Source organism: Labrus bergylta, chromosome 16, assembly GCF_963930695.1.
Source record: "Labrus bergylta chromosome 16, fLabBer1.1, whole genome shotgun sequence".
NCBI classification, from domain to species: Eukaryota; Metazoa; Chordata; class Actinopteri; order Labriformes; family Labridae; genus Labrus; species Labrus bergylta.
The window spans coordinates 2803151-2831047 of NC_089210.1; the positions used below are offsets into that span (position 1 = coordinate 2803151).

The following is a 27897-nucleotide window of genomic DNA, read 5'->3' on the forward strand; positions in this document are numbered from 1 at the left end:
ACAAACCTCCTCTGGTGCTTGATTCATGTTATATTTTGACCAAAGCACAGCACAGATGTTTCATTTAAACCTCAGGGGACTGTTTGAAAAGGTGGAGAAGGGGGAGAATATTCCTCTTTAACTATGTTCTGGAAAAATCCTACAAAGAAACACAAAACTCGGAGTGGAGACTGGGAAAACAAAACATATGGTTACTTGAAACAATATTAATTGATTGTTCAAGAGCATTTACTCTTCTACACTATCTCATAAGAAAGGCATCAAAGCCTGTTGTTTCGGATTCATTTTTTGTGTGTGAAAAATGTGAACCCCTGCTGCCCCTTGTGACCGACATTTCAAAATCTGTAAACACCAGGAATAAGCGGATTTGGTTCACTTACCTCTCTGAGAGTTCTTTCACTGTGAGGGCACTCACTCTTTCTGCTCGGTGAGAGTGGTGAGAGAATCAACTCATTGCAATCAGATGTGTGTGGCACTGATTGGCTTTGATTAAGTCCAGGTGTGGGAAGTTTTCATATACCCTGAGTCTCCTGTGGTCTGTGCTGACTCATTATCTCACCTTCAGAGGTAGTGAGAGGTTCTCCCTGTGGTTTCTCAAGTCGTTGTGTGTATTTACGTATAAACACCAACTAAGAACTTTCTACATAAGCTTTCCGTTGCTGGTCTCCCAGTGTTTAAATTGGGGTGCTGGATAGTTTCGTGTCTACTCCAGTCTTTTGTGTTATCAAAGGTCTCTCTGGCAGCCTTTGCTTTTTGTTTCGTGTTTTCTGGGGCTCCTGGACAATTTTTGTTTTGAGTCAGCTTCTTGGCAGCAGTGGTTTAGTTACTCCTTTTCGGTGGCTTATTTAGGTTAGGAAGCCTGTTGTGGCTCTAAACAGTTCTGTTGTTTCTTCCCCCCTTTCCAATATATCGCTATTGTGATTTTGTGGTTATCCTTCTGGGATAACTGTAAGACACCCCTGGGTCCGAACTTTGAGTTTACTGCTTGGATATTTGTAGACATATCATGTTTGTTTTTTGTAACTTTCTGTTATTTTTTGTGGCTTTGTTGATGTCTTGAGTTTCTTTTCAATGTCTATGTGACCTTTTGACCCTTTTGTGTGACTTTGTAGTTATTTGTAGTTACTCAGTGATTGTTTTTGGATTCTTTTTTAGTTAATTTGAGTTTATTGTTTGGATATTTATTCAACTTTGTAGATGTATCATGTTTGTTTTTTGTAACTTTGTGTTATTTTTGTATTATTTTGTGACTTTGTTGATGTTTTGCTCTTTTGTGTGACTTTTTAGTTACATTGAGTTTCTTTTTTTTATACATTTTTTTAAAGATATATCGTGATCGTACTTTGTGTCCTTTGGATGTTTTTGTGTCACTGTTTTGTATCTTTTTAAAAATGTTTATTTTGTAGATATTTTGTGTTTCTAATTAGTTACTTGCATAATCTTCAGGCTTATTATCTGCAGCCAAGAGAAGTCTGCTTTTGTTTGTGAATTAAAAGTTAAAAGCTGCTTTATTCAGCATTATAATTCAGAATAATAATTAAGTAGAGATTAAGTGAAAATACACAACAAAAGAACAAGAACCTTGAAGGTGCTATGGGGAATGCAGGTGCATTCAGGAACATGTTCTTAAGTACTAAGTGCAAAAAAACATCCTTTCTTTGTTCATTGTTGTGTTGCATCGGTAACATTTTTATTAGTGGTAAGTGCACTTGTGCAGAATCAGACATTTCAGAGGAGAACCTCTTTAAATACAAAAAACACTCATCACACTGCTTCAGTATGACTAGACAGGGAATGATCAGGGAAAAGATAACACATAGGGATGTCATTTAGTTTTTACCTAAAGCTGCAAACAATAAGGCTGCAGCAGCACCAAAGATTCCTGCAGTAGCCACCGCAGCCAGTCCAGCACCTTCGATTGAGGTGTTTGATGTCTGCATTGGCTGGATGATTTTGATGATCTGGATTCGACTGGGATCCCAGACGCAATTCTCCTCCGAACCGCTTGACACCATTCCACATCTGGGTGGCACCCACGCGGTGTCAAACACCTCCCCATATCTGGAATCATGCCAGGTTTTCTGGCGTGGGTGGCCCTGACGATTGATGGCGATCACTCTCCCCACATTGACCACGACCTTAATGACGACCCTGTCATACTCAGGATGTCTGATGGGATAGCGGCTGGCTTTATCCAGGTCTCTGCTGAGGTAGACTCCAGGGCCGAGCATCCCATCCGTAGACCGACCAAAACCTGTGGCCTGGATGGATTGAGCAGCCTGCCTGGTGGTGCCGTGGTACATGACGTATCTTTTACCACTGACCGGCTGAGAGAGACCAAGTTGAGTGACGCCATACGGCAGACCACCATCATCCTCAGCCCACTGGTACGGCATGCTGGTGTCAGTATCACTGTAAGAAAGAGGAATATTTTATCAATACAGAGCCAAACTGATTTTTTTAACTATCACTGGAATAGTCAAAAAAATCCCCCTCTCCTCCCCTCCCCTCCCCTCTCCTGGTATCTCCACCCATGGACTCCACCCCCAGCCTGGGGAAAAAACTTTTGCACACGTCCGCCATTTTTATTCTTGCTACAGAGGAGTGATGTCTAACGGGAAAACTCAGGGGGCGGGGCTCATTGTATTTAAAAAGACACACACCAAAACGGAGTGTTCTGAGAGAGCTGGTTTATACAGGGTCACAAACCTCCTCTGGTGCTTGATTCATGTTATATTTTGACCAAAGTACAGCACAGATGTTTCATTTAGACCACAGGGGACTGTTTGAAAAGGTGGAGGAGGGGGAGAATATTCCTCTTTAACTATGTTCTGGAAAAATCCTACAAAGAAACACAAAACTTGGAGTGGAGACTGGGAAAAAAAACAAAACGTGTGGTTACGTGAAACAATATTAAAATGTTTGATTTTAATCAAACATTTTAAGATTTGGCAAGTTTTTCATGGGCGCAACCCACTTACTCAGCTCTGCTGCTCATCCCACAAATGTATGTTCCTTACAAATGTGGCACCATTTAAAAGGGAAATAAACAGGCTTTCCAACAGCATAAGATTTTTTGCCAAGGAGCATTGTTACAACAACAAAATAATCTACCAAACACAAATGTCCTTACTTTTTGTGCGATGTTTATGTTTATGAAAATCCAAACCACTTCCTCCGGGGCGCCGGTTTCTGAGTGGTTAAGAGCCCATGTACAGAGGTTTTAATCCTCAAAGCAGATGGCCTGAGTTTGAATCAGACCTGATGCTCCTCCCTGCATGTCGTTCCCCACTCACTCTCTCTCTCCCCTCTCCCCAAGTTACAACTCTATCCACTGTCCTATCTCATAAGAAAGGCATCAAAGCCTGTTGTTTCGGATTTGTTTTTTGTGTGTGAAAAATGTGAACCCCTGCTGCCCCTTGTGGCTGACATTTTAAAATCTTCATTTAAGAAAAACAGGCGCTTTAGCCTCTCGAACGACTTCAAAAACATGAAGCTGATTTAGTTCTCCTCTCATTTCCTGCTTTAAATGCTGTGAAGGAAATCATTAACCTCCACCCCGCTTCACTTTTTATATTCATGATCATGTGGTTTTCATTCGGCAGAAATAGTTTTAAATGAAAAGAAAGTAAGAAATAAAACATCAGTTGCTGTTATCAAGGGGTTAATAGATTAAAAAAAGTAGTTGACATATCTGGAACAGCCCTCGCTCTCCTCATATTTATCAAAAAGTCAATGTCATATTCAGAATATCTTTCTGTAAACACTTCTCAGGAATAAGCGGATTTGGTTCACTTACCTCTCTGAGAGTTCTTCCACGACTTCTCTCTCTGACTTCCTTCAGCTGTGTTTAACGCTGTTGAGCTGCGAGGGGAGTTTTTAGAGGAAGGTATGCACACTTTCACTTTCTATATCCTGTTGTAAACTGTTATTTGAGTTGGTTTACACCCAGGAAAAAACTTAGCAGCCGTGATGTGAGTTGACTTTCTTGTAAATGGATCAACGACCTCAGGAGGCTTTTTAAAAAATCAGTTTTCTGCTTTTTAGTTCCTTTTGTGTTTCTTTTTTAATCATTCTATTTCTCTCTCTGTTATTTTTATATTACTTTGTTCTGCCCTTGTTTATGTTTTGAGTTTCTTTCCGATGACTTTGTGATTGTTTTTAAAAAATATATTTGTGACTATTTGTGAGCTAAGGTGTTGATGTCACACCGCTCCGCTTTGAAGCAGACGCTCACGGTTGTTCGTTATGTTTCCTCTCTCTGTTTCTGATAACCTGCTGCACACAGGTCCGAACAATAAGGTCTTACACCTGCTTTTTGGCCTTGTCATTAGATGCTATACAAATATGTATTTATTGATTGAGCGCTGCAGGAGCCTCATTTGTCAACAGAGCTGTCACTCATTATACTCCATTTTATAGAATCAAATAATAACTAAAAATGAAACTTCTCAGAAAAGGAGGGAGGACTTGGACCCAAATCAGCATGATAATAACAAGCTAGCAGACAGAAACAGGGTTTGAGAAAACTTTTCTTGACCTGTATTTTCATTTTAAAGTTCGCCCCATGTCCCAATTGATAACACAAAGGAGGCCGAGCTTATGACCTATACTGCAGCCGGTCAGTAGATGAAGCTCTAAATCTGCTTGGCTTCACTTTGAGGGAGGTGTTGTCCAAAACGCTGGACGCATCCCACACCCCTGATCAGTGTGAAAATTTCACCCCCCCCCCCCCCTCATCAAGAATGGAAATCTCTCCCTCAGAGTCTGAATCATACATTACTATCTCCTTACTTGGCAGTAGAGGCCCTGATCTCTCAGGAAGCTGGTGCTCTTGTTGCATTTACTTTTTTTTCTGCAGCTGTGTTTTAGTTTTTTATTTTCCTCAGGCTTATTATCTGCAGCCAAGAGAAGTCTGCTTTTGTTTGTGAATTAAAAGTTAAAAGCTGCTTTATTCAGCATTATATTTCAGAATAATAATTAAGTAGAAAGTGGAAATGAAAATACACAACAAAAGAACAAGAACCTCGAAGGTGCTGTGGGGAATGCAGGTGCATTCAGGAACGTGTTCTTAAGTACTAAGTGCAAAAAAACATCCTTTCTTTGTTCATTGTTGTGTAGCATCTGTAACATTTTTATTAGTGTTAAGTGCACTTGTGCAGAATCAGACATTTCAGAGGAGAACCTCTTCAAATACAATAAAAACACTCATCACACTGCTTCAGTATGACTAGACAGGGAATGATCACCCCCCCCCCTCATCAAGAATGGAAATTTCCCCCTCAGAGTCTGAATCATACATTATTATCTCCTTACTTGGCAGTAGAGGCCCTGATCTCTCAGGAAGCTGGTGCTCTTGTTGCAGTTTCTTGAAATATCTTTTCTTTTGTCTTGTTTCCTGTGCAGGCGAGCTGTGAAAACCTCACAGGAAGCAGGCGCACTTTAAAGAGCTCATATTCTGCCCTTTTTGGGGTTCATATATTTGATCTATGTACCTACTAAAGTATGTTCACAATAGCTAAAGTTATAAAAAAAGTGTCTGTTTTCATGAACTGCCGCTCCATGCACCGGCTCTCTTCTGACTCTCTCTCTAAGGCTCTGAAGTGCCCACGTTCAGAGTCCCCACGTGTGCCAAGTCTGATCTGATTGGTCGGTCTGTCGGCTCTGCCGTAATTAGTCAGTCACTCAGCACGGTTCTCTGAAATGTCACGCCCCTTTTACCACATTGGGAATGCAGCCATTGGCTCCGTCCGAGGGGAGCATAAACATTAGCACCTTAGCACTACTGTGCTACCGCAGACTACGGCATATCGTGGGCGTGCTACAGAAGTTAACGGGCGTGCAACATGAGCTGCTGGGCCACAACGAGCCAATGGGCTTAGATCAGTGATCTCACACTGACAATGACGTAAGACTGGCAAATTTTTTTCGATGGGGGCTAGAACCGAGCGTTACATACATACATACAGCTAACAGGAGGACGTAGGAGAAGCCGCGTTTCCGTGGACTTTTGCACATAGATGTGACTAAACATGAACAGGACACTTGGAAAACACACTAAAGAGCATATAAAACCAGAAAATGCATAATATGGGCCCTTTAATATCCTGAGTAGAAGTCTGCATGTCCTCAGTATTCTGGATCTGTAAAGTTTAAACTCATGACTGCTATTCAAATACTGTCAGCTGCATCGTGAGCAGTCCCCTTTGCTACTTTTACTGGCATTACCCTGGACTCTAACTTTCTGATGTTTCCTGATTCTGTGGGTGATATAGATGTGTGAGAAAGCTCTGTTTACATCACATGACTCATTTAGCCAATACACATTTTTTTAGAAAGCAGAATGTATGATGTTCTCATAAGCTGTGAAGGTCATACAAGACAGCAGTGCGCTCTTAGTTGTGTAAACAGGTTTTACAGGTCTGTACTGGTTCTGCGGTCCACGTAACCATCCAAATATCATGATCTTTACTGGAGAACCTCGACAGGTTATAATTAATGAAAAGACAGAGCAATGAAATGACAGCACTTTGCATGAAACATTCTTAATCTTTTGTAAAAATTTAAATAGATTGTTCCTTTTTTATTTGGCGCCTCTTGCAGCTAAAATCAGTCATCACTCTGCTTTCAACAGAACAAAACAGCAAACCTGATTTTATGGAACCAATTTATTTTAAGGGTTACATTTGGCAGTGATACAAAATGCAATGTCTTGATTCATTATACAAATATATAAAAATACATTTGACCATTCAAATAAAATTGGTATCATCTCTTAGAGCTCACATGTAGCCTCGTGCACCCCATCCACCCTGGGCTGGGGCACTTGGTTTGATGGCACTAATGATCTTGATTCGACTGGGATCCCAGACACAATCCTCCTCCAAACCACTTTTCACCATTCCACAATTTGGTGGCACCCAGGCGGTGTCAAACACCTCCCCATATCTGGAATCATGCCAGGTTTTCTGGCGTGGGTGGCCCTGATAATTGATGGCGATCACTTTGCCCACATTGACCACAACCTTAATGACGACCCTGTCATACTCAGGATGATCGATGGGATAGCGTCTAGCTTTCTCCAGGTCTCTGCTGAGGTAGACGCCGGGCCCGAGCATCCCACCTGAAGACTGCTGAAAACCTTTGGCCATGATGGACCGAGCAGCCTCACTGGTGGTGCCGTGGTACATGACGTACTTTTTACCATTAACTGGCGCAGAGAGACCGAGTCGAACGACCCCAGGGGGCAGGTCAAAGTCATTTTCAGCCCACTGCATGATGATGTCTGGATTACTGTCACTGTAAGAAAGAAGATTGTCAATGTTAAAACTTTAGAGGGACTTTGCATGAAACATTCTTAATCTTTTGTAAAAATTAAAATAGATTGTTCCTTTTTTATTTGGCGCCTCTTGCAGCTAAAATCAGTCATCACTTTGCTTTCAACAGAACAAAACAGCAAACCTGATTTTATGGAACCAATTTATTTTAAGGGTTATATTTGGCAGTGATACAAAATGCAATGTCTTGATTCATTATACAAATATATAAAAATACATTTGACCATTCAAATAAAATTGGTATCATCTCTTAGAGCTCACATGTAGCCTCGTGCACCCCATCCACCCTGGGCTGGGGCACTTGGTTTGATGGCACTAATGATCTTGATTCGACTGGGATCCCAGACACAATCCTCCTCCAAACCACTTTTCACCATTCCACAATTTGGTGGCACCCAGGCGGTGTCAAACACCTCCCCATATCTGGAATCATGCCAGGTCATCTGACGTGGGTGGCGCTGATAATTGATGGCGATCACTCTCCCCACATTGACCACAACCTTAATGACGACCCTGTCATACTCAGGATGATCGATGGGATAGCGTCTAGCTTTCTCCAGGTCTCTGCTGAGGTAGACGCCGGGCCCGAGCATCCCACCTGAAGACTGCTGAAAACCTTTGGCCATGATGGACCGAGCAGCCTCACTGGTGGTGCCGTGGTACATGACGTACTTTTTACCATTAACTGGCGCAGAGAGACCGAGTCGAACGACCCCAGGGGGCAGGTCAAAGTCATTTTCAGCCCACTGCATGATGATGTCTGGATTACTGTCACTGTAAGAAAGAGGATTGTCAATGTTAAAACTTTAGAGGGATGTGAAGAAACTTAATATCAAAGGAATTTAAATCATTCAGGAATCAAGATAGACTTTATTGTCCCCGGAGGGAAAATGTTTCAGTTACAAGAGAATAACAAAATAAAATACATAAATATAGATCGTACAGAACATAGAGCAGACCATGTGACATTTCTACTTTTAAATAAAAAACACCTTCTTGCAGCAGTGACATATTGGCATAGTGCACAGCCTACATTACTTCTTCATCAATTCCTGGTGTGGCTGAAGCTTTACTCTGATGGACAAACAGTTAACGGGAAATCACTTATATATATTTCCTTTGTAAAAAAAAAAAAGAGAAAGAAAAGTTTTTCTTATGTTTAATTAACGGTGTGTCCATGAACACGCCTAACAGATGTCATTTTTTCTGGTCAAACAGTAAAAGAAACTTAAGTGTGGGATCACGTACCTCTCGTCTCGCCTGCTCTCTCCAGTGGTGCACGCCGTGAGGTCACTTGTCTTTTATAGGGCACAAGGTTGTAGGAGGGAATAATCATAAATGTTGAGTTCTGCTTTCACTTCCGTTTCACGGTTTGCACAGTTTTATAACTTTTGGTCATTGACAGGATGTATTTATTTAAAAGTTGGCATGCCGCCCTGCTGAGTTTTAATGAAGTAATAAGAGTCATACTTAAAGTTTTAAGTGCTTTATTAACACTTTTTTTTCTGAAATAATTTACAAAAACACAAAACTTCAGTGTAAAGGCAGATCCAGTAATGTATGCACAATGAAATGCACCTAACAGGACGTCAGCAGATGATTACTACTAGCTAGGCCTATTTGATTTACAACTTAACTTAAAATAAAGTTATTAACTTAACATTAATTCATTAACAGAGTATTATTGAAGTGCTTTTGACACTGCTGTAACATAGAGGGGAGCAGTAAGATGACAGATTTTTAATTAGATAAACAGTACGAATTGAATAGTATTTTTATTCATTTCTTTTTAAGTCGTTTTCTCATAATGAATGATACGATTAATATGCTTTTTAACTATTTTCTTATTGTATTAATTAAGTGTCTACTGTCGATATATTAATGTTGTATTGATGATATCTCGCCCAGGCCAAACTGTGAATACAGATTTAGCTCAAATAAATGTCATCTTTTTGTTTTATGTACTGAAAAATGTTCACACTATCCAAACTATACTGGAATAACCGATCTATAAACATGGGAGAAAATATATGAAGTAGGCCTACAATAGTTTCCTTTACATTAGTCATTACTTGCTACTCACTTCTGTATTTCTGCATCTGTTCATGTTTCAATGGTTCTCGGTGGGGGAATCAGAGACACCTACAGACATGTTTCCTTCTGACTCCTATGACTTTCTCTCACCCAATCACTAAAGAGCTCTCAGATGACTAACATGAATTATCTCGGGAACATGAATAGTTAGCCAAGAGGAAATGAGACAAAATGAATTTGTTTATTTTCCTTTAAAATTTCAGGTATGACACCCAACGGCAGATCATCTATACCTTTTTAGAACACAGATTTGTTTTTACACCTGGGTGCTTTCAAGAAATAAGAAATGTAATAACTGCGACATAACAACGCTCATGTGCAGTGGCTGATTTAAAACATAAAAGTTCAAACTATTTATCAGAAGAAAACAGCTTTAGTGGTGCTGACCTGCTGCTCATTGAGCAGAGCTGTTAGTCCATCAGAAAACATTTCTCAAAGCTGTGAGGCTTTTTCCACATGTTGTAAAGGTTCCAGTTGTGTTTATTGAAATGTGCTCTGACCCCTTTCAGTATGGAAGCGATTAGTGATCAAAATTCAAATGATAAAGCTAATTTGAAAATTCAAATGCATTAACAGAAATGCTTTTTAATTTTCAGAATATAGGTGTATTAATTGACTCAAAAATAAAATGATGATTAATTTATCTAATTTGAATTTTAGTTTTCAACTTCAAAAATGCACATTCTTTGACTAAATTAAAATGAGGAAGAAAATTACATTTGCTTTATCATTTTCAAAAAATGCCCCGCTACATCTGTATCATAATTCAAATGAAAAATCTAATTTTAAAATGAAAATACAGGAACAGAAACACGTTTTAACTTTCAGATTATAGGTGCATTATTTGACCTATATTTAAAATGAATATTCAGTCATCCAGTTTGCATTATACTTTTACTCTCTATGTATGCATATTGTATGACAGAATTCAAATGAAAACAAAAAGGTCTTTGGCTTTTCCTTTTCAAACTTGCCGTGCTAAAAAGTGATCATAATTCAAACCAACTCGAAAATGAAATGGCAAAGTGGACGGCACAAAAAAGTGACGTCAGACTCAGCTCCCAGGCAGGTGAACGTAATATTTACAGTCTATGAGGCGAGCGGGCAGAACGCGCACTACGATGGGTGGCGGGGTGAATCTTTAACGCTGGTACAAGCTCCAAACTAGTTGTTGCCCTGATTTTTATTCAATTTTAGCGTTGTAGTTGATTATTCTTTTAATAACTACAAAACAATCTCTGAAAGGGAGAGAGAGCTCATACAGTCGGTCGAGAGGGAGAGTGTGTGCCATTACGCACAGAGGACGAGAGACACTTTGTGTACAGAGCTGGAGAGATTATTAGAAACAGAAAATTCAATCGATAATCTTTTTTAATGTAACTAAGTTAAGCAGAGAAGAGAGTGATCTATAATCTATCAATAAACTGGTGTTAGGACACGTCTGTGTGAATTTCACGGTGTGCAGATGCTTAGTGACTCTCACGCTCAGAGATAGTGGGCATGGTGTCACGCGTGATACTTATAAGACAGCTCTGGTTATAAAGCTGCTGCGTCATGCTCACTGAAAGTTCAGTGTGCGCTGAAAAAACACTCCGATCACCACCTGCATCACAGTGTGAACTAAAGTCTGCCCTAGTGTTAAAGATTCACCACCCATCGTACTGCGCGTTCTGCCCGCTCGCCTCATAGACTGTAAATATTATGTTCACCTGCCTGGGAGCTGGAGTCTGACGTCACTTTTTTGTGCCGTCCACTTTGCCATTTCATTTTCGAGTTGGTTTGAATTATGATCACTTTTTAGCACGGCAAGTTTGAAAAGGAAAAGCCAAAGACCTTTTAGTTTTCATTTGAATTCTGTCATACAATATGCATACATAGAGAGTAAAAGTATAATGCAAACTGGATGACTGAATATTCATTTTAAATATAGGTCAAATAATGCATCTATAATCTGAAAGTTAAAACATGTTTCTGTTCCTGTATTTTCATTATAAAATTAGATTTTTCATTTGAATTATGATACAGATGTAGCGGGGCATTTTTTGAAAATGATAAAGCAAATGTAATTTTCTTCCTCATTTTAATTTAGTCAAAGAATGTGCACTTTTGAAGTTGAAAACTAAAATTCAAATTAGATAAATTAATCATCATTTTATTTTTGAGTCAAATAATACACTCATTCTGAAAATTAAAAAGCATTTCTGTTAATGCATTTGAATTTTCAAATTAGCTTTATCATTTGAATTTTGATCACTAATCGCTTCCATACAAACACACTGCATACAAACATCAAAATAAAAGAGCAAATCTGATTTTATTTAACCAATTTATTTTCCAGGTTGAAATGAAAAAGTATAAAAAAACCCACAATGTCAATTACTTTAAACCAAATTTATAAAGATTCATGAACAATGAAAATGAATTGGTAACAGCATGTACAGCTCACATGTAGCCGTATGCACCGTATCCAGCAGAAGGCTGCCTCGGGCGTGGTTTGATGGCACTAATGATCTGGATTCGATTGGGATCCCAGACACAATCCTCCTCCAAACCGCTTGACACCATTCCACATCTGGGTGGCACCCAGGCGGTGTCAAACACCTCGCCGTATCTGTAGTCGTGCCAGGTCTTCTGACGCGGGTGGCCCTGATAATTGATGGCGATCACTCTCCCCACATTGACCACGACCTTAATGACGACCCTGTCGTGCTCAGGATGTTTGATGGGGTAGCGGCTGGCTTTATCCAGGACTCTGCTGAGGTAGACACCGGGGCCGAGCATCCCGCCTCCAGACTGCTGAAAACCTGTGGCCATGATGGACCGAGCAGCCTGACTGGTGGTGCCGTGGTACATGACATATCGCCTACCACTGACCGGCTCAGAGAGATCCAGTCGACCAACCCCAAGTGGCAGATCACCGTCATCCTCAGCCCACTGGTACATGTTGTCAGTATCACTGTAGGTGAGGAAATAAACAACACTGAAAATATACTGTATGCAGCAGGAATTCAAAATCTTGACTGAAAAGGCTCAGTTTGAAATTATCTATGGTCATATGCATTTTAGATTTTTTTAGTGCAGTCGTAAACAGATTTTTTCTTTAGTACAAGCACACAACATACTTCTGGCTGGTCTGCATATATCGAAGTGGACTAATGCAGTCATGTAAACGTTGGGCCAGGTTCTCATTTCAGGTACCCAGCAGTGTATTAAAAGCTAACTTACAGCTAACATGCTCACTTAGTCAATGCTAACATGCTCACTTAGTCAATGCTAACATGCTACTCCTCAACATTACATTACCTTACATTTACTAATAAGCAACAAACACATCGGTGAGCTGCATGTGTGAACATAAAGAGGTCAACTTTTTTCAACCTGACTTCATCAGGACTGTTTCCTGCCCGCCCCCTCGTTCAGTCGGGGTTAATATTACACAACCAGTGGGTGACCATCGTGACAGTTGTGCAGGTAATGAAGCTGCTTCAATTTGTTTTCTGCTAACAATTACACTTTTTTCCACACTTCCTGTTCATCGTACTGAAAATAAAGTGAGTGTGCTCTTCTTTTGGATTGTGGCCTGTAGAAATAGGATTTTATGGACGTCTCCCTCCCTGATTCTTTTATGTATAAATGTATAAATCTTCATGTGAACAATGGAAAGGAATTGGTTACAGCATGTACAGCTCACATGTAGAGGAGTTCATCTAATCCATCAGAAGGCCTGGGGCGTGCCCTGAAATCAGTGGGACAAAATCGAATGATCTGGTTTCGGATGGGATCCCAAACACAATTCGGCTCCAAATTTCTTGACGTCATTCCACATCTGCGTGGCACCAAGGTACCCACCCGAAGTGCTCACTGGTTCATGTTGTCAGTATCACTGTAGATGAGGAAATAAACAACACTGAAAATATACTGTATGTAGCAGGAATTCAAAATCTTGACTGAAAAGGCTCAGTTTGAAATTATCTATGGTCATATGCATTTTAGATTTTTTTAGTGCAGTCGTAAACAGATTTTTTCTTTAGTACAAGCACACAACATACTTCTGGCTGGTCTGCATATATCGAAGTGGACTAATGCAGTCATGTAAACGTTGGGCCAGGTTCTCATTTCAGGTACCCAGCTGTGAATTAAAAGCTAACTTACAGCTAACATGCTCACTTAGTCAATGCTAACATGCTCACTTAGTCAATGCTAACATGCTGCTCCTCAACATTACATTACCTTACATTTACTAATAAGCAACAAACACATTGGTGAGCTGCATGTGTGAATGTAAAGAGGTCAACTTTTTTCAACCTGACTTCATCAGGACTGTTTCCTGCCCGCCCCCTCGTTCAGTCGGGGTTAATATTACACAACCAGTGGGTGACCATCGTGACAGTTGTGCAGGTAATGAAGCTGCTTCAATTTGTTTTCTAGGATAGGATAGGATAAATCTTTATTGATCCCCAGAGGGGAAATTCGGGCGTTGCAGCAGCACAGACAAGAAAGCTGAAAATAAACATTAAACAGAATAGATAAATAAAAATAAAAACAGGGGGTATATACAAGTACAAAATGAATGATGAAGTTAACTATTCAGGGAGTTGAGACAGTATTTGCAGAGAATGAAAAGATAAAGTGACAAGTGATGATTAAAGTGACTTGGTATGATAAATAGCAGCAAGTAATGTAAACAGCAGAGAAGAGAGGCAGTGTTGTACCACAGTAATGCAGAGTGCAGTTATATAATATAATGTAGGATAATATAATATAGTGCAATATGAACAAGATAGTGTAATATAATGAAATGTTATATAATATAGACTAATATAATAAAATGTACAGTATATATATATATATATATATATATATATATATATATATATATATATATATTGATGCTAAATAATAATAATAATACAATAATACAATGTTAGTAATGATAATAATGAAGCATTCTGCTAACAATTACACTTTTTTCCACTCTTCCTGTTCATCGTACTGAAAATAAAATGAGTGTGCTCTTCTTTTAGATTGTGGCCTGTAGAAATAGGATTTTATGGATGCGGCACCGTCTCCCTTCCTGATTCTTTATCATGAAAAGGAAACGCTTAGGAATGAGAAGTAACTGTCCGTAGATGGCAAAGACTTCCTAAAGAGTTTCATATTCATGCTATCCCATGTCAGTGTAAAACACTCTAAATTTCACCGTGCATACATCTATAGACTGTTCTGTTTTTCAGACTGCTTCCCCGTTTTCTAACTCTGGTCTGACTGAACTTTATCGCTCCCTTTTTCTGAGACACGATGTTTTTCCTGCAGCTTCATGCAGACCTCAGGATGCATCTGTTTTTTATTAGAGAGCTGACAGCTGAGTCAGACATCCAGAAAAATCATGTTTAACTTTAGTCTTAAAAGCAAACTTTATATCTGATATTTAACTAACGGTGTGTCCATGAACACGCCTAACAGATGTCATTTTTTCTGCTCAAACAGTAAAAGAAACAAAAAATGTGGGATCACGTACCTATTCTCTCGTCTGCTCTCTCCAGTGGTGCACGCCGTGAGGTCACTTTTGCAGTTTTATAACTTTCGTTCATCAACAGGATGTATTTATTTAAAAGTTGGCATGCCGCCCTGCCAGCAAGTTTCAGAAAAGTTCTGGGGATTTTCCCTTGTGACGTCGTGAGTATGTTTTTCTGGTCACTGGGTAACAGAGGAGACTTCCCCTCCAAATCTTCTGTTGTTCTATGTTCTTAATTCATGTGTTTATGGAAAGCTTTGCGGCCTCTTGTGTTTAACATGTACAGTAATTTAAGGTGTTCTTATTTGCTTTTTATGTGTTTCAAGCTCCCTGTTTTGACCTCTGCTATTTTAATCCTCTGTGCGGCACTGATGTAGTATGTAAATAAATTCATTGGATTTGATTAAAAATAGTGCAATTACTTCAACTTCTTGTTTTTTGCCACTGAAAGGCTCAGAGTTCCTTCTCTTAAACTCATCCCTAAATGTTTAAATGATCAGGCTCCTCGGGTACTTGGTGACCTCGTGTCTCCAGGCTCTGTAACATGTGGAAGCTGTAATGTGTCATTTCATTAATATTCACTTGCAGCCTTTTGTGTTCAGGGGATCAATGTGTGGAATGATTTACCTGCAGGGATCCAGACTGGAGTCATTTTAAAACTCAAACTGAAACATTTTTTTTTGTCTTGTAGTGCGTTCACACTTGGTAACGTTGTCTCACGCGTTTGGTGTTTTCACACATGAAACAAAATTCACTTCCAAGCTGTATGTGATGATTTTTTTGACCCAGAAGTTTCCCTGCAGGCTCCTGTACTAAAATGTCCTCGTGAAGTTCGGCTAAGCTGGTGGTTCCCAAACTTCTGCCAGGGATGAAAATATATTTTCTAGATCCCCCCTCTTCCACCTGTTACATACACTGAAAGATTTTTTCTCATCTTTTTTTCATTTTTTCTCAGTCAACTGCACAGCTCCTACATAGCACCTTTTGTACATCGTGTTTTTTATTTTTTATATTTTCAATTTTTTAATTCTATTTTTTATATTGTAATATCTTCTTATTCTGTATTATTTCAGTTGTTGCTAGTTCTGCTTTATTTCCTTGTTAATTGTTTAGCACCAACACACCAAGTCAAATTCCTTGTATGTGTAAATGTACTTGGCAATAAACCCTGATTCTGATTCTGATCCCTCACCATACACATTATCATATATCAACAAACACTAAACACACATCATCTTCCTCGTAGCATACTCCTTCTTCAGATGCAGCTAGGGTTGCCACCTTCCAAGCAGAAAAATAAAGGACACTCCGCAGTGGGGTGCAACTCAGCAGGGGTCTGACCACCACTGGCCCAACGGTGTGGTGGGGCACCAGTTGTGGTGTATCAGGATTTAAAACGTGGTTTTAATGAAGTAATAAGAGTCATACTTAAAGTTTTAAGTGCTTTATTAACTAAAATTGAATCAAAATCAGGGCAACAACTAGTTTGGAGCTTGTACCAGCGTTAAAGATTCACCCCGCCACCCATCGTAGTGCGCGTTCTGCCCGCTCGCCTCATAGACTGTAAATATTACGTTCACCTGCCTGGGAGCTGGAGTCTGACGTCACTTTCCTGCGCCGTCCACTTTGCCATTTCATTTTCGAGTTGGTTTGAATTATGATCACTTTTTAGCACGGCAAGTTTGAAAAGGAAAAGCCAAAGACCTTTTAGTTTTCATTTGAATTCTGTCATACAATATGCAGACATAGAGAGTAAAAGTATAATGCAAACTGGATGACTGAATATTCATTTTAAATATAGGTCAAATAATGCATCTATAATCTGAAAGTTAAAACGTGTTTCTGTTCCTGTATTTTCATTTTAAAATTAGATTTTTCATTTGAATTATGATACAGATGTAGCGGGGCATTTTTTGAAAATGATAAAGCAAATGTAATTTTCTTCCTCATTTTAATTTAGTCAAAGAATGTGCACTTTTGAAGTTGAAAACTAAAATTCAAATTAGATAAATTAATCATCATTTTATTTTTCAGTCAAATAATACACTCATTCTGAAAATTAAAAAGCATTTCTGTTAATGCATTTGAATTTTCAAATTAGCTTTATCATTTGAATTTTGATCACTAATCGCTTCCATACAAACACACTGCATACAAACATCAAAATAAAAGAGCAAATCTGATTTTATTTAACCAATTTATTTTCCAGGTTGAAATGAAAAAGTATAAAAAAAACCCACAATGTCAATTACTTTAAACCAAATTTATAAAGATTCATGAACAATGAAAATGAATTGGTAACAGCATGTACAGCTCACATGTAGCCGTATGCATCGTATCCAGCAGAAGGCTGCCTCGGGCGTGGTTTGATGGCACTAATGATCTGGATTCGATTGGGATCCCAGACACAATCCTCCTCCAAACCGCTTGACACCATTCCACATCTGGGTGGCACCCAGGCGGTGTCAAACACCTCGCCGTATCTGTAGTCGTGCCAGGTCTTCTGACGCGGGTGGCCCTGATAATTGATGGCGATCACTCTCCCCACATTGACCACGACCTTAATGACGACCCTGTCGTGCTCAGGATGTTTGATGGGGTAGCGGCTGGCTTTCTCCAGGACTCTGCTGAGGTAGACACCGGGGCCGAGCATCCCGCCTGCAGACTGCTGAAAACCTGTGGCCATGATGGACCGAGCAGCCTGACTGGTGGTGCCGTGGTACATGACATATCGCCTACCACTGACCGGCTCAGAGAGATCCAGTCGACCAACCCCAAGTGGCAGATCACCGTCATCCTCAGCCCACTGGTACATTTTGTCAATATCACTGTAGGTGAGGAAATAAACAACACTGAAAATATACTGTATGCAGCAGGAATTCAGAATCTTGACTGAAAAGGCTCAGTTTGAAATTATCTATGGTCATATGCATTTTAGATTTTTTTAGTGCAGTCGTAAACAGATTTTTTCTTTAGTACAAGCACACAGCATACTTCTGGCTGGTCTGCATATATCGAAGTGGACTAGTGCAGTCATGTAAACGTTGGGCCAGGTTCTCATTTCAGGTACCCAGCTGTGAATTAAAAGCTAACTTAGGGCGCGGTCACACTGGCCATCTGTACCGTGCCGTACTCAAGCACGATTGGCCCCCCGCTGCCCCATTCCCATGCTGGCCGGCCCGGCCCGCGGTCACAATACACAGGAGTATCCGTACTTAAGCACGATTACCTCTAGTACATAACGTCTTCATACAACACATGCATGCTTTATGTTTTTATGAAGCATGCAAAGTTGACACACAGGCGGACGAGAGAGAGAGAGAGAGAGAGAGAGAGAAAGGGATGAGCAGTCGAGTCCGCGGCCGGACATCAGAGAACAACACAGAGAACATGACAGCTACGTCTTATATTTTGTCATTTTAGTCAGATACAGACATGAAACTCTGGATTTCTCCAGAATGAAGGCTGTCAGCGTTGTTTACCCGCGTGCTTGTGCTCGTGCATGAAGTGTACCGTGGCTGAGCACGATACGGAGCGGTCACACTGGTCAAACGAACTGGACTTTAGGGTTGAAGCGTGCTTGGGCACGGTACGGATGGCCAGTGTGACCGCGCCCTTACAGCCTACATGCTCACTTAGTCAATGCTAACATGCTACTCCTCAACATTACATTACCTTACATTTACTAATAAGCAACAAACACATTGGTGAGCTGCATGTGTGAACGTAAAGACGTCAACTTTTTTCAACCTGACTTCATCAGGACTGTTTCCTGCCCGCCCCCTCGTTCAGTCGGGGTTAATATTACACAACCAGTGGGTGACCATCGTGACAGTTGTGCAGGTAATGAAGCTGCTTCAATTTGTTTTCTGCCAATAATTACACTACTTTCCACACTTCCTGTTCATCATACTGAAAATAACCGTCTCCCTTCCTGATTCTTTATCATGAAAAGGAAACGCTTAGGAATGAGAAGTAACTGTCCGTAGATGGCAAAGACTTCCTAAAGAGTTTCATATTCATGCTATCCCATGTCAGTGTAAAACACTCTAAATTTCACCGTGCATACATCTATAGACTGTTCTGTTTTTCAGACTGCTTCCCCGTTTTCTAACTCTGGTCTGACTGAACTTTATCGCTCCCTTTTTCTGAGACACGATGTTTTTCCTGCAGCTTCCTGCAGACATCAGGATGCATCTGTTTTTTATTAGAGAGCTGACAGCTGAGTCAGACATCCAGAAAAATCATGTTTAACTTTAGTCTTAAAAGCAAACTTTATATCTGATATTTAACTAACGGTGTGTCCATGTACACGCCTAACAGATGTCATTTTTTCTTCTCAAACAGTAAAAGAAACAAAAGTGTGGGATCACGTACCTCTCGTCTCGCCTGCTCTCTCCAGTGGTGCACGCCGTGAGGTCACTTTTCTTTTATAGGGCACAAGGTTGTAGGAGGGAATAATCATAAATGTTGAGTTCTGCTTTCACTTTCGTTTCACGGTTTGCACAGTTTTATAACTTTCGTTCATTGACAGGATGTATTTATTTAAAAGTTGGCATGCCGCCCTGCCAGCAAGTTTCAGAAAAGTTCTGGGGATTTTCCCTTGTGATGTCACGAGTATGTTTTTCTGGTCGCTGGGTAACAGAGGAGACTTCCCCTCCAAATCTTCTGTTGTTCTATGTTCTTAATTCATGTGTTTATGGAAAGCTTTGCGGCCTCTTGTGTTTAACATGTACAGTAATTTAAGGTGTTCTTATTTGCTTTTTATGTGTTTCAAGCTCCCTGTTTTGACCTCTGCTATTTTAATCCTCTGTGCAGCACTGATGTAGTATGTAAATAAATTCATTGGATTTGATTAATAATAGTGCAATTACTTCAACTTCTTGTTTTTTGCCACTGAAAGGCTCAGAGTTCCTTCTCTTAAACTCATCCCTAAATGTTTAAATGATCAGGCTCCTCGGGTGCTTGGTGACCTCGTGTCTCCAGGCTCTGTAACATGTGGAAGCTGTAATGTGTCATTTCATTAATATTCACTTGCAGCCTTTTGTGTTCAGGGGATCAATGTGTGGAATGATTTACCTGCAGGGATCCAGACTGGAGTCATTTTAAAACTCAAACTGAAACATTTTTTTTTAGTCTTGTAGTGCGTTCACACTTGGTAACGTTGTCTCACGCGTTTGGTGTTTTCACACATGAAACAAAATTCACTTCCAAGCTGTATGTGATGATTTTTTTGACCCAGAAGTTTCCCTGCAGGCTCCTGTACTAAAATGTCCTCGTGAAGTGCGGCTAAGCTGGTGGTTCCCAAACTTCTGCCAGGGATGAAAATATATTTTTTAGACCCCCCTCCCCCCCTCACCATACACATCATCATATATCAACAAACACTAAACACACATCATCTTCCTCGTAGCATACTCCTTCTTCAGATGCAGCACACCCTGAATTTTTAGATACTTTCACCAGTGCATTTATGAAAAAAGTCTTCTGAATGGGAGCGTGCCTATGTTCCCACATTTCCTTTTTCATAAATTTGTATCAGATTTTATCCTCCTTTCTCCCAACTTGGTAGCCAGTCTCAAATGTGGGACCATTGGGCTGTGGGACCATTGGGCTGTGGGACCATAGGGCTGTGGGACCATTGGGCTGTGGGACCATTGGGCTGTGAGACCATTGGGCTGTGAGACCATTGGGCTGTGAGACCATTGGGCTGTGGGACCATTGGGCTGTGGGACCATTGGGCTGTGGGACCATTTGGGGCTGACCCCTTCTGAATAACAATCTGAGACTTTCATTGACAAAAACAAGCACTTGAAACAGATTACATTTATCAGGCGTATGCAACATAAATGATTTCTCTGCAGCTATTACAACCAGTTTCTCAGCGAAGGAAATCTTCTGGAGCAGTTTGAACAAAATCAGTCTTTTCTATTTTTTATTAAAACCCCAAGATATGAAAACAAATAGGTCTGGGGTTAAATTGCCTTCCAAACTGTCTCCCTACTTTGCTCAAGTATGAGTCAAATATGACGTGAAATCAAGTTTAAATGCTTCTGCAACTTTTTTCCCGGTGTGTCTTTAAAGATGCATTTATATCACAGTTGTTGAGCGTGTCGAGCTCTACATGTGGATGACACATTTGTCCCTTTCTCCGGGTGTGATTTAAAACAGACCGTGGCTGCTCATCTGCAGTGACTCACCCTGAAACATGAGCATGAGACAAACATTACAATCTCTGGTTGGTTTCCCTTCACTCACGGAGTTGTTGTTTCGCTCTTCAGATAGACGCGCTTGAATTTTTCTTCATGAATGACTGCTGGAGTAAAAAAATAGATGGCAGAAAATAAGCACATGTTGCAAAGTGCTTCTTTTAATCTCGACTATTTCACTAAAATGATGACGACATACCTGAACATTTAGTCAGTAATAACTCCAGTCTCTGGGGTTTATTCATTTTTATTTAACCTCCTTCAAAAGTCCAGTCTTTGAGTTGTTAAGTCTGAATGTGATTCAACTGAAGATGTGTCCTCAATCAATCTTTCTGAAAAATCAATCATATGAGGGCCGTTTAAAAGACTGAGTATACTCCATCACAGACACTTGTTGGATGGTTGAACATCTTCTGGCCCGTGGATTCCCTAAAAAAAAAAGCGTCACACTTGATTATTTCTGTGAGCTCTACCGACAAACTGATGACACATACACCTTTTTATTTCTGCACAGAACCAGTTCAACAAATGTACCCGAAGATTAAAATATGACGCATTGTGACTCATCTGTTTCTCTATCTTTGTTTTACTGCCTCTGTCACATGCGCTAATGTTAATTGTGTTGTTTGATATCTGTGTTGTCTTTCTCTTATTGTCTTCTCTGCAACAGAAGCACAGTGAAGTAAAAAATAAAAATAGTGTGAATAAGCAGCTGTAAAGTTTAACATTTAAAGAATTAAGAGCAAAACCTTTGCGCGGGTCGGCCATTTTTATTCTCGCTAGCGAAGGAGTGATGTCTGCTGGGAAAACTCAGGGGGGGGTCATTACATTACAAGAGACACACACCAAAACGGAGCGTTCTGAGAGAGCTGGTTTATACAGGGTCACAAACCTCCTCTGGTGCTTGATTCATGTTATATTTGGACCAAAGCACAGCACAGATGTTTCATTTAGACCACAGGGGACTGTTTGAAAAGGTGGAGGAGGGGACTGTTTGAAAAGGTGGAGGAGGGGACTGTTTGGAAAGGTGGAGGAGGGGGATGATATGTCTTCTTTAAAAATAACTAGTAGCTCTCTTTCTGCCCGATGTTGAGTTTCACTCATGCCCCTTCTCCAACTTCCAGAGCTGGTTGGGAGTCAGTGTCTAAACTTGCACCAGTTCTTTGTGTTGTGTTTTTTGTATTCTGTGTTGGGGAGGAGCATTGTCCGCACAAAATAAGAACAAACTGGACAGGGTTGTTAAACGTGCAGCATTTCTTACCTGATAAACCACTACACACTGAGACTAGTGAAGAGGATCATAGCAGACCCTCTGCACCCCCCTTTGGTCTGAGTATGAACTCTTGACTTCTGGACTACAGGCACAGGATGATCAGGATGAGGACATCACATGCATTCCATATATATATCTAAGATCAGGAATATCCTGTCGCAAAATGATGCAGAAAAACTAGTTCATGCATTTGTTACCTCCAGATTGGATTATTGTAACTCTATTTTGTCAGGGTGCTCTGTAAGTCTCTAAAGACTCTTCAACTAGTCCAGAACGTTGCAGCTCGTGTACTGACCAGAACTAGGAAAAGGGACCACATCACTCCTGTGTTGGCTTCTCTGCACTGGCTCCCTATACAGTCTAGAATAGAATTCAAGATCCTTCTTCTCACTTACAAAGCTCTAAATGGCCAGACACCATCTTATCTTAAGGAGCTACTAGTGCCGTACTGTCCCTCGAGAGCGTTGCGGTCCCAGAGTGCAGGCCTGCTGGTGGTACCTACAGTCTCTAAGTGTACTATGGGAGGTAAAGCCTTCAGTTATCGGGCTCCTCTCCTCTGGAATCGTCTTCCAGCCGGGGTCCGTGAGGCAGACACAGTCTGTATTTTTAAGAATAGACTTAAAACTTTCCTTTTTGATAAATCTTATAGTTAGTGCTGGTGTAGACCAGCTCTTAGTTATGCTGCTATAGGCTTAGACCACTGGGGGAACTGGCACCTTGAGCTCCTCTCTCTCTCTCTCTCTCTCATATTACTGCATGTATCTATCTGTAAATCTCAGTCACTAACCACCTACTTTCCTGGGAGCTCTTGAGCTCTCTTAGGCTCCTCGAGATCGTTGATTGACGGTCTGCCAGAACAACAGAATAAAAAAAGTGTTTTTATGCTCTCTGTTCAAGGCACCAGAGGGCAAGAAAGGTTTCATTCATTCTCATATGAAAGAATGTGTGCTGTGGTGTGGGAGGCCGGGCTGTTTCACCTTGAGCTGCACAGATAACTAAGCCTTTGCGTGTGTGTGTGTGTGTGTGTGTGTGTGTGTGTGTGTGTGTGTGTGTGTGTGTGTGTGTGTGTGTGTGTGTGTGTGTGTGTGTTTGTGTGTGTGTTGGGATGTTTTCAGACTTTGTGTTAGAATGAGGGGACAGCCCAGCAGCTCCCACGGTTTTAAAGAGATTTGTTTTTCTCTCTCATTATCATAAAGCCTTGCTCAGGTAAAGGAAGCTCAAAGTCGGCACAGGTCTTAGAAAAACAAAAAGAAGCTCTCTGGTATACGATTCAGATTTTTACAAGAGCACATTTTAAGGTTCACAGAATTTCTCCACCTACATTCATACGAGGTTTGGTGCAAATAATCAGATGAAATTATTCGTTCAGGACTTCTTTTTGTGTAACTGCACTTAAAGCACTCCATAGAGCAGAGATTCCCGAAGTAGGACGTGGGCCACTATGACGAGGAAGGGGGCGGGGCACACTGTTCCACTGTGCTAGCAAAGTATGGAAAATATGGTGAGAGGACTTCCAGGTAAACATGAAGCAGACGTCACAACTATTAAAACAAAGACAAGAAAATATTATGAGTCATAGCTCACCTTCGGCTTCACGTGTACAGGTAAAGGTCACAAAGAGGAGGCCGATGATGATGATGTCTAATGATATGTATGCTGTTTGTGTCCTTGGCACAGGGTTTAGATTAACTATTTGTAATACATGTACCTCCTCTCTGGTTGTGAGTGTGTGTGTGTTTGTGTGTGTGTGTGTGTGTGTGTGTGTGTGTGTGTGTGTGTGTGTGTTCTGGGGTAGGGGGGGTTATGTCTATTGTTTGGGTTGTGGGTTTTCACTCGTGTTTGTATTGTGATGTCATAAAAATAATAATTAAAAATAAAAAAAAGATTATTAGCAACTACTAAATGATGTATCACCACCATCCAGTCATTGAACACAAACAAATGGAGTCATTTTGAATACTTTTACTTTTGTTCCTTTCATCAAGTAAGACTTTTATTTCATGGTGTTGAATAATTTCACACTGGTACTTCAGTAGTCTTTGGCTGACAGCTGTTCTGCTGCCCCCTAGTGGCCAAATGACGTCATTACAGCGTTTTAATTCATTTAAATTCATATGTATTATTCAGCCTTGGGTGTAAAGAATTTATCTAAAACACGGTGAAAAATGTGAAGCAATGACCACATTTTATTTAAAAACTCAGTTCTCACCACTAAACGTACAAAAAGAAGTTTTTCTTTGTTGCCAGTTTCTTTCCTCTCTTCTTTAAATAGTATGAGCGTTTTTTTATGAAACTAACTTGATTGCCAGGAGGCTAATGTTAGCCAGGGAGCTAGTGCTAACCCTAGTAATCCAGATAAAGAGACATCTGGGGAGGGCTCAGGTATCTTCATGGGCGGGTCTGTCTAGCGGTTCGGTCCAGCCTCATGTTTGGAGGCTTTAGTCCTCCAAGCAGCCAGCTCAGATTCAAGTCCAACCTGCGGCTCCTTATCCTGCATGTCATTCCCCACTCTCATGATTTCCTTAAATATCTAGTCCTGTCTAAATAAATGAAAAAAGCTCAAAAAATATCTCTTTAAAAAAATAAGAAGATAAAAGAGTGAAGTCATGATGAGAAATGTTCTGACGCGTTTTACAGCTCGGTCACTTTTTCGTCGAGTGGCTCTTCATGTGAAGCCTCACGTACGTCTTGCGGTGGAAACCCTTCCCGCAGATCTCGCAGCGGTGCGGTTTCTCCCCGGTGTGCGTGCTGCTGTGGTGCTTCAGGGTGGAGTGGTCGCTGAAGCAGCGGCCGCAGACGTTGCAGAGGAACGGCTTCTCCCCCGTGTGCGTCCGGGTGTGGCGCATCATGTTGTGCCGGCAGTTGAAGGACTTGCCGCACTCGCTGCAGAGGAACGGCTTCTCGCCCGTGTGGATCCTCATGTGCGTCTCCAGGCTCGTCTGACACTCGAAGCACTTCCCGCACACCTCGCACACCTTCCCGTTTTTGTGCGTCTTCAGGTGGTTCTTGAGGTCGTCGTCGGAGTCGAACTTTGCCCCGCAGACGACGCAGCGGTCCGTGGAGTGACCTTTGGCGTGATTCACCAGAGACACCAGGGAGTGGAACATTTTCCCGCACAGTGTGCATACGCTCGGAGTCGGCGGCTTCTTCGTCGACGCTAATTTCTTCTCGCCGTCGCCGCCGTTTTCATTCTCGTTCGCGGACGTCAGGCCCCCCTCCTTCCTGTGAGCGTGAGCCAGCAGGTGGCGCTTCATGGTGGAGTAGTCGTTGAAGGATTTGCCGCAGATGTTGCAAGGGTACGGCCTTTCCCCCGTGTGTATCCGCATGTGTCGCTTCATGTTGTGCTGACAGTTGAAGGACTTCCCGCACTCGTTGCAGTCGAACGGTTTCTCCCCCGTGTGGATCCTCATGTGCGTCTCCAGAGAGCTGGAGGCGCCGAAGCATTTGCCGCACACCTTGCAGACCTCGGCCTTCACGTGCGTCTTCAGGTGGTCTTGAAACTTCTCCTCGGTCTCAAAACTTTGCCCGCACACGCCGCAGACGTCCTTCGGGTGCACCTCCATGTGGTTCACCAGCGGGAAGACGGAGTGGAAGGCTTTCCCGCAGACTTTACAACAATTTCTCTTTTTGTATTTTTTAGTCGAGTGCAGTTTTGGGGGCATCGGTAGACGAGGCGCCTTTCTATTATCGAGGGTGTTTTCACTCTCGCTGTCATCGCTCTGAGATATCGCACTGCCCCTCCACTCTTCGTCGCTGTTGTCGGTGACAGAAGAGTTGGAGGAAGCCGCCCCATCCTCTTCCTCGTCTTCGTCCTGTTCGGCTGACGTTCCCGGCAGAGGATCTCCGTCCCCTTCAGCGCCCTGATAATCCTCATGAAGCGGGTCAGGCTCGTTCTTAACGTATGGAGAGGTGAAGATGAACTTGATGGTGGGGTTCCCCTGCAGGTCCTCGAGACGCTCCACCTCCAGGCCGCTCGGAGGGTCTTCCAGCCGATTTCCAGCATGCGGCCGCTCCTCTGGGTCGTGGTCATGGTCCATAGTGGGGCTAGACTCATCGTCCCAGACGGAGAGAGCGAGCTGTGATTGATCTAAAAAACAAAAAAAAAGGTACAAAACCGTCAGAAAGTCAGGCAGTGAATTTGATATTTTACGGACAGAAATATAACCAAAATCAAAATACAGTCTGTAGGATTGTTCATCCAATTGACATCTTTGTATTCTTACCACTATAAGATAAGATAATCCTTTATTTATACCACAACGGGGAAATTTACATTGTTACAGCAGCAAAGATTGCAAACAAAAAGTAAACGCAGTAAAATTTAAATTAAAAAAAAGAAAAATATATATTAATCAATTTTGTGTACATTTTTATTTCATTCAAACAAACAATAAAGTTAAGAAAAACAAACAAACATAAAATCTCAAATGTTGAATGAAAAGGAGCAGAAATAAGACTAATCTTATAATATCTGCCCCTCTTTCACAAAACATTACTTAAAACAAAACAATTAATTCAAAAACAATTCAAATTAAATTAAATTGGCTGCAGGCAAACACAGCCAATAATATTATTAATTATAATAGTTATATAATATATATGTATATTAATAATTATTAACTATTATTAATTAATAATTAATTAATTAATATATATTATATATTAAATATAAGGAAGGCGTTCCCAAACCCCGGAAGGAGCTGGATTAAAAACAGGAAGTTCACCTGAGGCTGATAGAACACCTTCTTCAGCTTCATGGATAAAGTTTTTGCTGGACTGAGCTCGACAAGCTTCCGTGCAAAGTTAGAGTCGTGCATGTGAAGGTGTCAGAGTGACTGACAGCTGTGCACCCACCTGAGTGTTTCTCTGACTTCTCTGCAGCTTTGGACACCGTGTGCAGCATCGCGCTCTGCCGCCGGATCTCCTCCTCGTAGCCCGTGATGGTCTTCTTCACCGCCTCGAAGATCTCCTCCGCGGCCGCAGAGAGCCGCTCGTTGACGAGGACTCTGAGCAGCTGGATGCTCGACATGATGCGGACACACACTCCACACACACACACACACACACACACACACACACTCCCCGCTGAGCCACCGGGCCGGAGGGTGGCTGATAGTCACAGTTTGTATTCTGTTTTTTTGTTATTGTTGAGGAAACGGCAGCTCCGCGTGTAACGTTGAACACAGTACAGGCGGCGCTGTGACGTAGATCCGGTCACATGCTGCTGATTTCAAAATAAAAGTAGCTTCGAAAAAAATGAAAAGTGACTTTATCTGTATTTTACGGAGCCCCCCTGTACATTAGGAAGATCCCAAGGGCCCATGACTATCAGGGGCCCTAAAAAATATTAGAACATGAATTATTTTTAGTCATACTAATTAATAAACGTAGGCTACCACTATGAGAGAATATTTCACAATGTGTTTATAAAAATAACTGCTCCATTATATTTATATTATTATTATTGTT

At 41.2% G+C, this 27897-nt stretch overlaps 2 protein-coding genes across 2 annotated transcripts; both read right to left on the reverse strand.

Moving 5' to 3' along the window:
* Positions 1 to 1439: 1439 nt before the first annotated feature.
* Positions 1440 to 19458, reverse strand: gig2e (grass carp reovirus (GCRV)-induced gene 2e). The gene is made up of 7 exons (XM_065964764.1): positions 19324 to 19458; positions 17265 to 17774; positions 14950 to 14994; positions 7599 to 8111; positions 6812 to 7299; positions 2710 to 2720; positions 1440 to 2327 (listed from the first exon to the last, which is right to left on the reverse strand). The coding sequence occupies exons 2-7, from the start codon at positions 17759 to 17761 to the stop codon at positions 1830 to 1832; spliced, it is 2052 nt and encodes a 683-aa protein (XP_065820836.1). The 5' UTR covers positions 17762 to 17774; positions 19324 to 19458; the 3' UTR covers positions 1440 to 1829.
* Positions 19459 to 24375: 4917 nt separating this feature from the next.
* On the reverse strand, positions 24376 to 27878 carry LOC110004527 (gastrula zinc finger protein XlCGF57.1). Its single transcript, XM_020660052.3, has 2 exons — positions 27283 to 27878; positions 24376 to 26515 (listed from the first exon to the last, which is right to left on the reverse strand). The coding sequence occupies exons 1-2, from the start codon at positions 27455 to 27457 to the stop codon at positions 25071 to 25073; spliced, it is 1620 nt and encodes a 539-aa protein (XP_020515708.3). The 5' UTR covers positions 27458 to 27878; the 3' UTR covers positions 24376 to 25070.
* Between the last annotated feature and the right edge of the window lie 19 nt (positions 27879 to 27897).